The following is a 13,417-nucleotide window of genomic DNA, read 5'->3' on the forward strand; positions in this document are numbered from 1 at the left end:
AATAGTGTTGGAAAAGGATAGACCAGATCTAAAATTTGAAGTTCTGAATTGGAAGAAGGCCAATTGTGACAGTATTAGACAAGAACTTTCAAAAGTTAATTGGAGGCAGATGTTTGCAGGTAAAGGGAATGCTAGAAAATGGGAAGCCTTCAAAAATGAGATAACAAGAGTCCAAAGATGGTATATTCCTCTTAGTGTGAAAGGCAAGGCTGGTAGGTGTAGGGAACACTGGATGATTAGAGAAATTCAGGTTTTGGTCATAAAAGGAAGGAAACATGTCATGTGTAGACAGCAGAGATGGAGTGAACCCTTAAAGTATAAAAGCAGTAAGCGTATACTTAAGAGGGAAATCAGGAGGGCAAAAAGAGGATGTGAGATAGCTTTGGCAAATAGGGTTAAGGAGAATCTAAAGGCATTCTATAAATACGTGAGGGACAAAATGGTAACTGGGGAGAGAATAGGACCGCCTAAAGATCAGCAAGGCAGCCTATGTGTGGAGCCGCAGGAGATGGGGGAAATACTAAACGAGTATTTTGCGTTAGTGTTTACGGCGTAGAAGGACATGGAAGATATAGAATGTGGGAAAATGGATGGTGACATCTTGAAAAATGTCCATATTACAGAGGAGGAGGTGCTGAATATCTTAAAACACAAAGGTGGATAAATCCCCAGGACCTAATCAGGAGTACCCTAGAACTCAGTGGGAAACTAGGGAATTGATTGCTGGGCCCCTTGCTGAGATATTTATATAATTGATAATCACAGCTAAGGTGCCAGAAGACTGGAGGTTGGGTAAAGTGGTGCCACTATTTAAGAAAGGGAAAGGAAAAGCCAGGGAACTGTGGACTGTTGAGCCTGACATTGGTGCTGGAAAAGTTGTTGCAGGGAATCCTGAGGGGCAGGATTTACATGTATTTGGAAAAGCATTGGCTGATTAGGGATAGTCAACATGGCTTTGTGCATGGGAAATCATGTCTCACAACCTTGATTGAGTTTTTTGAAGAAGTAACGAAGAGGATTGATGAGGGCAGAGTGGTGGATGTGATCTATGTGGACTTCAGTAAGACGTTCAACAAGGTTTCCAATGGGAGACTGGTTAGCAAGGAGAGATCTCATGGAATACAGGGAGAACTAGCAATTTGGATACAGAAGTGGCTCGAAGGTAGAAGATGGAGGGTTGCTTTTCAGGCTGGAGGCCTGTGACCAGTGTAGTGCCACAAGGATCAGTGCTGGGTCCACTGCTTTTTGTCATTTATATAAATGATTTGGATGTGAACATAGTAGGTATAGTTCGTAATTTTGCTGATGACACCAAAATTGGAAACGTAATGGACTGTGGAGGAGGTTACCTTGAACAATGGAATTTTGATCAGATGAGCCAATAGGATGAGGTGTGGCAGATGGAGTTTAATTTAGATAAATGTGAAGTGCTGCATTTTGGAAATGCAAATCAGAGCAGGACTTCAACATTTTATCGGAAAGGTCTTAGGGAATGTTGCTGAACAAAGAGTGCAGGTTCATAGTTCCTTGGAGAGCAGGTTCATAGTTCCTTGAAAGTGGAGTCGCAGGTAGATAGGACAGTGAAAAAGGCATTTTATATGCTATCCTTTATAGGTCAGAGTATTGAGTACAGGAGTTGAGAAGTCATGTTGCAGTTTACAGGACATTGGTTAGGCCACTTTGGAAAATTGCGTGCAATTTGGTCTCCCTCCTATTGGAATGATGTTGTGAAACTTGAAAGGGTTCAGAAAAGATTTAAAAGGATGTTGCCAGGGTTGGAGGATTTGAGCTATAGGGAGAGGCTGATTAGGTTGGGACAGTTTTCCCTGGAGCATCGGAGGCTGAGGGGTGACCTAATAGAGGTTTATATAATCATGAGGGGCGTAGGTAGGGTAAATAGACAAAGTCTTTTCCCTGGGGTGAGTGAGTCCAGAACTTGAGGTCGTAGGTTTAGATTGAGAGGGGAAAGATACATTGAGGGGCAATGTTTTCATGCAGAGGGTGGTACGTGTATAGAATGAGCTGCCAGATGAAGTGGAGGGGGCTGATACAATTACAACATTTAAAAGGCATCTGGATGGGTATATGAATAGGAGGGGTTTAGAGAGAAATGGGGCGAGGTTAGGGTATGATATCTGATCAGCATGGATGAGTTGGACCAAAGGGTCTGTTTCTGTGCCATGCATATCTATGATTTCATGACATGGTCTGCTATTACACAGTACCTATTTTTAGTTACTAACAGTTTCCATTAACAATTATTCACCCTTCCAGCCAGATCAGTATCGATTCCTTGTCTGTCCAACTGTTCTCCTCTCTCTTTGGGCTCTATCCCTACCTATCTTTTACCAATTACCCCCATCCCCTCCACCCTATCTTCTGCATTTCAATCGATATTTTCCTAGCTGCCATCAGTTCTGAGGAAGAGTAACCTGACCCGAAATGTTAACTTTGATTTCTCTTCATAGAGGAGAAAGTGAGGACTACAGATGCTGGAGATCAGAGCTGAAAAATGTGTTGCTGAAAAAGCGCAGCAAGTCAAGCAGCATCCAAGGAGCAGGCGAATCAGGATTCCTGAAGAAGGGCTTATGCCCGAAACGTCGATTCTCCTGCTCCTTGGATGCTGCCACACCTGCTGAGCTTTTCCAGTTACTTCTCTTTTTGTATGTAATTAGTCATCTTGGTAATTGGAAAAAGTATTTTTATTTTACGTTGTGGTTTGTGAAGGAGTGGGACTAGAGAGATGGTGCACCCTTCCAGTATTGATCCGAATAATCTATATAAGCCAAAAATATCCATGAAGGGTCAGAGGTCCTTTTAGCAAGATAGAGGACAACCTGCCTCCAATGAGACATGCAATAGCAGACCCAATCATCATGTCACAGGCAGCTTTTATTTATATTTGGTGTTGTGAGCAATGAGTGGCTCAAGTTGTCAGTTATGGCAAGGTATATCGACAATTATAAATGAATACTGAAAATATTAATCTTTATTTCTACCCATTGGTTTCAGTGAAGAGTGATGACTGTGATTTTGCAATGCATTCTGGCAAAAACTAAAAATCTACTTTCCTGTGTTAACCTAACACTGTCAATTCTTGAATACATATTTCAGAACGAGCACAGCCACATGAAGTAAATGAAGTAGAAAGTGCTTAGAAAAAATGGAGGGGGATCCAAGATGGCGGCGACCCAGCAAGTCTGAGTCTATAGTGCTCTTCCCAAGACTTGGGTAAAGTGGTCACCCAGCCCCACCACACTCGCCAAATCATTCATAATAGCTGTTAAATTTAATTAGTTGCTTAGTATTACATTTAAACAGTCTAATATTTAGTAAAAATTACCAAAGGGAAGGGAGCCCGCGGCTCTCAGCAAGCAGGACCCCTTCCCCCACCCTCTCCCTCTTCAGCTGCAGCAGAGGTGTCCACAGCTGCCCCAGGGACTTACCTACAGTGACAAGCCTTGTGGAGATGATCTCCAAGCTGGATGCGAAGATCGACGCTTTTATCGAGGAGTCCCGAAATCGATGGGACTCACTCTTGGCTGCGCTGCAGAAGTACGACTGAGACATCCAGGAAATCGAGCACTGAGTCAGAGGGGCAGAGTTAAAGGCCGCGACCTCCGAAACTACTGCGCAATCGGCCGTGGATCAGGTCCGGACTCTCGAACAACGAGTCCAGACCTTAGAGAATTACATTGACGACCTCAATAATCGAGGTCGTCGAAAAAATATTCGTTTGCTGGGCCTTCCCGAACGGGAAGAGGAAGGCCAGCTTACAGCATACCTGGAGCAGTGGCTGCCACAGCCTTTAAATATGGAAGCTGGATCAGGCCAGGTAAGGGTAGAATGGGCCTACCGGGTCGCAATACACGGGCCCGGCTCGAACCAGCGCCCACGCCCGGTCCTGTTCCGGCTGCAGAGCTATAGGGAGAGGCAGATACTCCTAGAAGCTTCTAGAAATCTTGGAAAAGACCCCCAAGCTATGATCTATAAAGGATCCAAGATCACGTTATTCCAGGACTTTTCTCCAGTTCTGGTCCGAAAGAGGAAGGCATTCGACGAGGCGAAGAAGCATTTAAGGGACTTAAATATTCAGTACTCCTTACGCTACCCAGCGATGCTACGCTTTAACCATGAAGGATCCATGTATAACTTCGGATCACCAGAAAAGGCTAAGGAATTCTTGGATTCTCTTAGATAAATTGTAAGAGATAATGGATGTTGGTTTGCCTTTCCCCCTGCTTTGGTTTATATCCCCCCCTTTTTTCTTCTTACCTTACTGTTTAATATTATCATGGGGGGTGGAGAGAGGGATTTGATTTTCTCCCCCATCCCCCTTGGGATTGTTTCTTTTATTTTTTTATGTATATATGTGGGTATGTATGTATGTGTATTTATATATATAATTTTTTTATATATACACACATGCTGGGGAGTTTGGTTAGTGTTGGTGGGGGGAGGTGGTTACCTTATTCTATTTTACCTCTGTCTTTAGGAGCGGGGTTGTTATTTTGTATTATTATATTTAATTATTATTTGTTGAGGTTGTAATTTTATAGTTATATGTTTATATATGGTATTAACATTACCAAATATATCCAGGTGTTGGTATGGGTGAGGGTAGGGTGCTCACTGTTAACTCTAGCCTTGTATTATATCTGAATTCTCCTCATTTTATTGAGGAGCGCCCGGGTCAATGGTGGGGCATTGGTTGGGAGAGGAAGTGACACCCCTTGGGAACAAGGGGGAAAATCTCCACTTAGATACGTTTTATATTTTTTTTATTTAGAAATAGTTTTTTATTATACTGTTGTGAGCGTATTAGAGAGCCTTTATTTTTGTAAATTTTATATGCCCTATGCTCGGGATGTTCTGGATAGGGTTTCCCCTCCCGAGGAGTCTCGGATTTGCCCAGATGATTATGGTTGATCAGTCGGTTAAGTGGTGCACCTGGAATGTCAAGGGGAGTAATACGCCAGTCAAAAGGAAGAAAATATTAAGAAAGAAAGAGTAGATATAGCTCTCCTACAGGAGACACACCTGTCGGATAAAGAACACTTGAAATTACGACAGGGTGGATTTGATCAGGCCTTTTTTTCTTCTTTTAGCTCAAAAAGCAGGGGAGTTGTTATTCTTGTTTGGAAGAATTTCCCTTTCAAAATCCTAAATCAGATAAAAGACGAATCTGAACGATATATTTTGATTAAAGCCCTCATAAATGGAAAGGAATATGGGATTTTAAATTTGTACTGCCCCCCCCCCGGCACACCCCTTTAAATTTATAACGGAAGCCTTTTCAAAATTGATGGCTTTTGGTGCCCATCATACAATTATAGGGGGAGACTTTAATTGTATTATGGATCCGGAAATAGATAGGATTCCTAAGAGTACTGCAGGAGTATCTCCCAGATCTAGACAATTGGTGGATCTGAACAAAGAATTAGGATTAGTAGATGTATGGTGATGTCTTCATCCACAGGGCAGAGATTTTTCTTTCTATTCCAATCCACATAAATGTCATACCAGAATTGATATGTTTTTTGCCCCCTCGATTTTTAAAAATTCCATATCATCCTGTAAAATAGGTAGTATAGCAATTTCCGACCACGCTGCTGTATATATGGAAACTAAGGCAAGGAACAATGGGACATCCCCTTGGCATTGGCGTATGGACCCCTTCCTAATGAAAGATATTAAATTTGTAAAGTACTTCTCTCAAGAATTTAAAACTTTTTTAGAAATTAATTCAGGTACGGCTAGCAACCCATCAATGATGTGGGAGACCATCAAAGCTTACACACGAGGTTTGATCATGTCCTACTCAGCGACCCAGAAAACATCGAGGGGAGAACAACAACGTCTGCTTGAAGCTTGCTTAAAAGCAGCTGAAACAGCATACACTGATAGACCTTCTATTATTAAATTGCAAAGGATTACGGCCCTTAGGACAGCTCTAAACACTACGCTTACTCAAACAGCTAAGAGGGAAATATTATTTGCAAAACAAAGGTTATATGAATATGGCGACAAACCAGGTAGATACTTAACATTTCTCACGAAGAAAAAAAAGGGCCCTCAGACTATTACGTCTATAAAGGAAAGTACGGGTATTTTGACTCATGATCATAAAAAGATTAATGCGATCTTTAGAGAATTTTATTCTGAGTTATATAAATCGCAGGATTGTGAAGATAGGACTAGGAGGATGCAGTCATTTTTTAAAAATTTGACCTTTCCAGGTCTAACTCCGGAACAGGTATCGGTCCTAAATGTTCCTCTAACAGTCCAAGAAGTACTTGATGCAATTAGGCAACTTCAGAGCGGTAAGGCACCGGGCTCAGATGATTTTCAAGCTGAATTCTATAAAGAATTTACAGAAATATTGGCTGGTCCACTTATGGACATGTATAACTATGCATATAGTCAGGACTGTCTCCCGCCTTCGCTGAAAGAGGCAAATATCTCTCTTATCCTTAAAAAAGGAAAGGATCCAGAAGATTGTATGTCATACAGACCAATATCCTTGCTAAATGTAGATTTTTAAATCCTTTCTAAAACATTAGCACTGAGACTAGAAAGGGTACTACCACATATTATACAGGAGGATCAGACGGGCCGTAGATCATCCAATAATATTAGAAGGGTTTTGAATATGATTCAAGCCTGTCATCAGGGAAAGATACCAGGAGTAGTAGTTTCATTAGACGCGGAAAAGGCATTTGATAGGGTTGAATGGTCATATTTGTTTTACACATTGGAAAGGTTTGGCGTTGGACAGGTGTTTACCAAATGGGTCTCAACATTGTATAGTGATCCCAAAGCAGTTGTGGTTACCAATGGATTAAGTTCGGATAGCTTCAGTGTGGATAGGGGCTGCCGTCAGGGATGCCCTCTCTCGCCATTGTTATTTACGCTAATAATTGAACCACTAGCAGAAGCTATACGAGCTGATCCTAATATAACGGCCCCAAGGATTGGTACAGGCAAACATAAAATTATCCTGTATGCAGATGATGTTCTTCTATTCCTCAGTAATCCTCTGATGTCCATACCTCGCCTAATCCAAGTTATTAATACATTTAGCACATTCTCATGCTATAAAATTAATTTTTCAAAATCGGAGGCTATGCCAATGGGTGGTCTTGCTATGATACCCCACTTAGTGGACGGATCCCTTTTTCCCTTTCACTGGTCCTGGAGGGTTTCTTATATTTAGGTATTTTTATTACCCCAGTATTTGGTCAGTTATACAAGGCTAACTTTTTGCATTTACTGGAAAGGATAAGGCAGGACCTCCAGCGATGGGGAGACCTTCCAATTTCCTGGCTGGGTAGAATAGCACTAATTAAAATGAATGTCCTGCCCCGTCTCCTATACCCTATGAGAATGCTTCCAATGATGCTGCCGAGGATGGCTCTACGTAAATTATATGGCTGGTTGGGTTCCTTTATCTGGAATCATTGACGGCCCCTCATTAAGCTGAAGAAGCTACAGCTTCCACAGACAAGGGGAGGATTGGACTTTCCAGATTTTAGGAAATATCAGTTAAGTTCCCTATTAAGTTACATAGCTGATTGGGTCTTGTCTGATCCACAATCAATCTGGCTGGACAGTGAGGCCTCTCAAGTAAAATACCCACTTATTAACCTTTTATTTTCAGACAAGAGGAAAATCATTACAGATCACTGTAAAAACCCTATAATACTAAACACAATTAAGGCTTGGAATATAATGCGGCAAAATTAGGTTAACTCACATAAAACATCCCCCTATGTACCGATAGTGGGAGCATGGGGATTCCAACTGGGGTTTACCGATGCCACTTTTAAACTCTGGAGATCCAGGGGTATCTCATGTCTAGGGGACCTATTTAAGGATGGGGTCCTGATGTCTTTTGAACAGCTGTGTCAGAAATTCAGATTACCTAATGGAGACCTCTTTTGATACTTCCAAATTCGAGACTATATACAGAAGAAGACTACGTTATTAGGTAGTCTTTATAAATTAGATAGAGAATGTAGTGTCCTACGACCAGTGGGGGTATCCTCTGTCAGTACTATTTATCATTTACTACATGATGAAGTATCAGGAGATATGGACAATCTGCTTAAAACATGGGATCAGGATTTGGGACTAGAAATCTCTATAGAAACATGGAATGATATTTGGAAAAATGCTAGAAGAATTACTATTTGTAACAGAACCCAGGCTATCCAGCTGAAGATATTTCATAGGGCCCATACAGCACCGGATCGATTGGCAAAATTTAAGGCAGGAGCATCTCCAATCTGTCCCAAATGCAAAATAGAGGTGGGCACTCTTGTACATTGCCTATGGACCTGTCATAAGATCCGTAGATATTGGACTAAAGTAGCAAGTACCCTGACAGAAATTTTAGGAATGGAAATTAAAGTGGACCCTGTATCTCTCCTTTTGGGCTTTTCGAACTTACCCTCCCTGGATATGCACGGGAAGAGACTATTTTCTATTCTCTCTTTCTGTGCAAGGAAAAATATTTTGGTGAACTGGGTGGCTGAGGGCCCCCCTGGACTTTCAAACTGGCACAGATTAATTATGGAATGTATTCCCCTTGACTTCCTTACAAATATGGTGCACCGAAAGACCGAATTATTTTATAAAATATGGCAGCCCTTCTTGAATTACATAAATACAGTTATTTCGCCTATCCTAACAAGGGCTTTTATTTAATTGAGATTACAAACCTGGCTGGTCCGGGGCCCCTTAGGAGAGGAATCCCACACAAATAAGGGTTTTATTACAATTGATGTTAACGCATTCCGAGCATGTAAGAGACTTAAATATACACTCTGGTTAGTTGTAGGTTAGATTAGTAGACAGTTGAGTTTTGTTATTTTTTTCTTTTTCGGTAATTTTTTCTTTTGTTAAATTTTGGCTGTTGTATATTTGATTTAAATGTATATCAATGTTTGTATTTGAGAGTTTTGTTTATTTTTGTAAACGTGTAAAAATGTTAACTTTCTAATAAAAATATCTTTAAAAAAAAAGGAGACCATTGATCTTGGAGCACATGATAGTGACCAGAGTCAAATGTTGTTTTTGTATATCTAGAAAATGGAATCAGAAGTTTCAGAGCTTCAAATTGAATTGCAGTCACGGGATGATCTTCTGCAAGTGACAGACATGGAGCAAAAGCAACTGCACAGGGAACTAGCCAGGGCCAAAGAGTCCATAATGCATAAAGATAGAGTTATTAGGTGAGTTTGAGCAGGTCAGCAACTGTCACAGATACTGCTGAACTGTGCTTATATACATTATTGTGTTAAGTGTACTACAGAAAATTGAAGTCATTTTTTAAATTGTCTTTGACCAAAATTTTATTTCATGTTGTCATGTTTGAATATGAATTGCATACTTAAAGAAGGACCTCATCGATTTCTGTCCATTCCATCAATGTTTCCATTCTAAGGACACAGTGGCTCATCTGTTACCTTATAGTGCTGGGATGCAGATTTGTTTCCAGTCTTGTGTGGAGTTTGTGCATTCTCCCCGTCTGTGTGGATTTCCTCCAGGTGCTCCAGTTTCCTCCTGCAGTCCAGAGATGTGCAGATTATGTGGATTAGCCACAGTAAATATGGGGCTACAGCAATAGGGTAGGGGTATCTAGTCTGGGTGGGATGCTCTTCGGAGGACTGGTGTAGACTCGATGGGCCGAATGGCCTCTTTCTACACTAGGGATTTTATGATCTGCTCAAAAGGACACCTTTTGGACTTTTGCTTGTTGAATGTTTTAAGCTGCACTAGGTTGATGACAGTAAAGGCAGAAGAACAGTACTAACCAAAGACTTGTCTTTTCATATTTGCTTTACATCATTGAACACTTGCACAAGCGTTGTGAGTGAAATATCATAGAACAGGAAGCACCTGAAATATCTAATGCACAACAGCTACTTTATCTATCTTCCCTTTTCGCTTGCTACAGAAACATTACCTCCAGTCATACACTCCAACAGATCCATATATGCCATACAATTTCTCCCCAATGATCTTATTCTACTTCATAAACTAAAATATGAGGACATACTTCATTTTTATAAATAATCATTCTGTAGTTCATTTTTAGTTAATCTATGAAATGTATGGCACAGATGTGTACAGTGTGACCCCTTAGTTGAAGTTGAACACAATTTTTCTGAATGTGCCCTTCATTGAAATAGGAAGTAAAGTGAAAGTAAGATATGTCAGTGCCCTTGTGCGTCTGTGTCAGAGGTAAATGAGAAACAGTATCAGGGTTAATCTGTTGCTGGCTAATTCCAGAGTACTCAAGAACATTTTAATAAGGATGGTTGGCAGAAACAAAGATTTTTTTGTTTGTTTTTATTCACTTGTGGGATGTGCGCATCACTGGCTAGTCAGCATTGTTATGGAGGAGACCAGGCCCCCTCAAAATCTTTTAATACTATAGTTCAGACCCTATTTTTTTCCCTTATTTTAAAGGTAGATGTGATGTAACAGGTCAAATTACTGAAAGTTAAGCAAAACACAATTTATTTAAATACTATAGTAAAATACAAACAAGTGAAAGAGCAATTTAGAATTCCTTAACTATCAGCAAACTTAATTAGCTATACCTATTACTTGATTAGCTGTTAAAAAAATCATAACATCCCATAAACACACTCCTTGGCAAAAAGGCAAATTCTGATGCAGGTTCTTACATCCAGTTCAAACTCCAATCCAGGAGAGGAAAAAAATTGAGAGATTTTGCAGAAAATAGTGGTGTGGAATCATTCACTGAAGTTTCCAACTCTTCTGAGACCCCAAACAGCTTCTGACTGCTGGGAAAAAGCAAAACCCAGCATCCTGATCTGAGAGCCGTCCATACCCATTGGGGTTGTTTCTATTGTTCCAATTGTTTTTTTTGAACAAAAAGACATCACATTGTTTACTTAGGCCATCTTCAGTAGCCAGTTCTGTACCACTGCCTTTACAACTTCTCTTTAAAAATGCCCAAGACAAAATTACCCTTCAAAGTGACAGCATAATCACACCTCAAATTGCTGCAGTCTACATTCTGTAGATTGACCCACAATTCCCACGAGGTGGAATTCCAGGATTTTGACTCATTGACAGTGAAGGAGTGGCAATACATTTCTAAGTCAGGATGGTGAAAGACTTGCAGGGGGACTTGCAGGCGATAGTGTTTCCATGTATCTGCTACCCTTGTCTTTCAATATGGAAATTGTCAGGGTTTGGAAGGTGTTGTCTAAGGATCTTTGAATTTTTGCAGTGCATCCTGCACACTGCTGCTTCTGGCTTTGCCGGTAGAGGAGACGGATATAGTGTCTTGGATGCTGTCAAGCTTCCTGAGTAGTGTTGGAGTTGCACCCATCCAGGCAAGCAGGAGGCATTCAATTGTAGGTGGTGGATAGATTTTGGACAGTCAGGAGGTGAGCTACTTGCTGTGGTATTCCTAATCCCTGACTTGCTCTTGTAGCCACTGTGTACATGTGGTGAGTCCAGTTAAGTTTTTGGTCAATGGAAACCACAAGGATATGGTTAGTGGGGGATTCCATATGATGACAAAGGTCAGTGGTTACATTGTCACTTATTGGAGATGGTCATTCCCCTAGCATTTTTGTGTGTGAGTATTAATTGCTACTTTTCAGCCCAAGACTGGATATTATCCTGATCTTGTTACATTTGAACATAGCCCTCGGCTATTGGAAGGGTGGACTTTGCAGGGTCAACAATGCTGTTGTTGACAGTGTATTTTTCAGGGCATAGGTCAATGGTAAATGGTTTGTCCCATTTTATTTCTTTTTTGAGACTTTGTAGCGATTGATACAACTGAGTGGCTTGCTAGGCCATTTCAGACTTCATTTGAGAGTCCACCACATTGCTGTGGGTCTGAAGTCACATGTAAGCCAGGCTAGACCAGGCGAGGCTGACATATTCCCTTCACTGAAGGGCATTAGTGAGCCAGATGGGATTTTCTGACAAACGACAATGGCTTCATGGTTATTAATTGATACTTAATTCCAGATATTTTTTTATTGAGTGCAAGTTTCACCATCTGCTATGACAGAATTTTAACCCTAGAGCATTAGTTCAGTTTTTGAATTAATAGTTTAGGTTCCTCTTTATCTACACTGCTTCTTATCTCCTCAAAGAATTGTAATAACCTTGTCAGGTATGATTTTACCTTCACAAAGCCGGGCTGATGCTTAATTGTATTATGAGGTTCTAAATGCTGTACTGTTTTATTCTTTATAGTAGATGCAAATCTTAGACTAACTGGGCTATAATCAACTTTTTTTTTATCTCTCTCCATTTTTGAATGAAGATATTATATTGAAAGTTTTCCAATCTTCTGGGAGTATTCTAGAATTAAACGGGAGGATTATTACTAGTGTGTTTACTATCTATGTACTACCTCCTTTAAATTCCTAGGATACAGCCCATTGGGTTCAGGCGACTTATCAATTTTTTTATCGTACTTTTCCCCTCCCCATCATTCCACTCCAACTTTAGCCCCTTCATTATTTAGAATGTTTGGAATGCTTTTCAAATCCTCCACCAGTAAAAACACTGCCAGTTCTTTTCAAATGTCTCACTTTCACCTTTAATATTCTTGTCCTGTCACATCCCAAATGACTATCAGCCACATCATCTTCTGGATTTAGATCAATCTACAGCTCTCCAGAACTGGGAGGCCTTTCACAACAAAAAGAGGGTCTTGAAATGCAGACATTCTATTTAATTAAGCAAAACAACCTAACAATTTGCACAAAGCAGGGTCCCAAAAGCAACAAATTAAACAAAGCATCAGTTAATGTAGCTTCAATTGTATTGGTTAAGTGAGAAACATTGCCAAGACATAGGGAAAACTTACTGATTACCTTATTGTCAAGTAATTTATAGCCACTTGAAAAAGCAGATTTGTGTTTAACGTCACCTGTGAAGGGTGGTGCCTTTGACAATGTAGCACTTCTTCCATTCTACACAAAAGTATTGGCCTTGACGAATAAGACCAGAAGACATAGGAGCAGAAATTAGGCCATTCAGCCCATTGAGTCTGCTCCACCATTCAACCATGATTGATAAGTTTCTCAACCCCATTCTCCTGCTTTCTTGATTCCCTTGATCCTCAAGAACCTATCTATCTAAGTCTTAAATATACTTAATGACCTGGCCTCCATAGCCTTCTGTAGCAATGAATTCCATAGGTTCTGGCTGAACAAGTTTCTCCTTATCTCTGTTCTAAAAAGGTCTTCCCTTTACTTTTAGGCCTTATTCCTAGGTCTTCCTCGGTGCCCTCAGGTCTAAGTCTCTCCTATCAATGGAAACATCTTCCCAACATCTCCTTTGTCTGGGATATTCAGTATTCTGTATGTTTCAATTAGATCCCTCCTCATCCTTCTAAACTCTGAGTAAA

General features: G+C 40.5%; 1 protein-coding gene across 1 annotated transcript in view; it reads left to right on the top strand.

Annotated features, from left to right (window-relative positions):
• The window catches only part of LOC140481697 (centrosomal protein of 63 kDa-like), a 77,644-nt gene extending 65,252 nt beyond the window's left edge, over positions 1–12,392 (top strand). The window contains exons 6-7 of the mRNA XM_072578273.1: positions 9,091–9,236; positions 12,326–12,392. Coding sequence (XP_072434374.1) covers positions 9,091–9,236; positions 12,326–12,392 — 213 coding nt within the window. The remainder of the gene's footprint in view (positions 1–9,090; positions 9,237–12,325) is intronic.
• Positions 12,393–13,417: the final 1,025 nt, after the last annotated feature.

Source organism: Chiloscyllium punctatum, chromosome 9 (genome assembly GCF_047496795.1).
Source record: "Chiloscyllium punctatum isolate Juve2018m chromosome 9, sChiPun1.3, whole genome shotgun sequence".
NCBI classification, from domain to species: domain Eukaryota; kingdom Metazoa; phylum Chordata; class Chondrichthyes; order Orectolobiformes; family Hemiscylliidae; genus Chiloscyllium; species Chiloscyllium punctatum.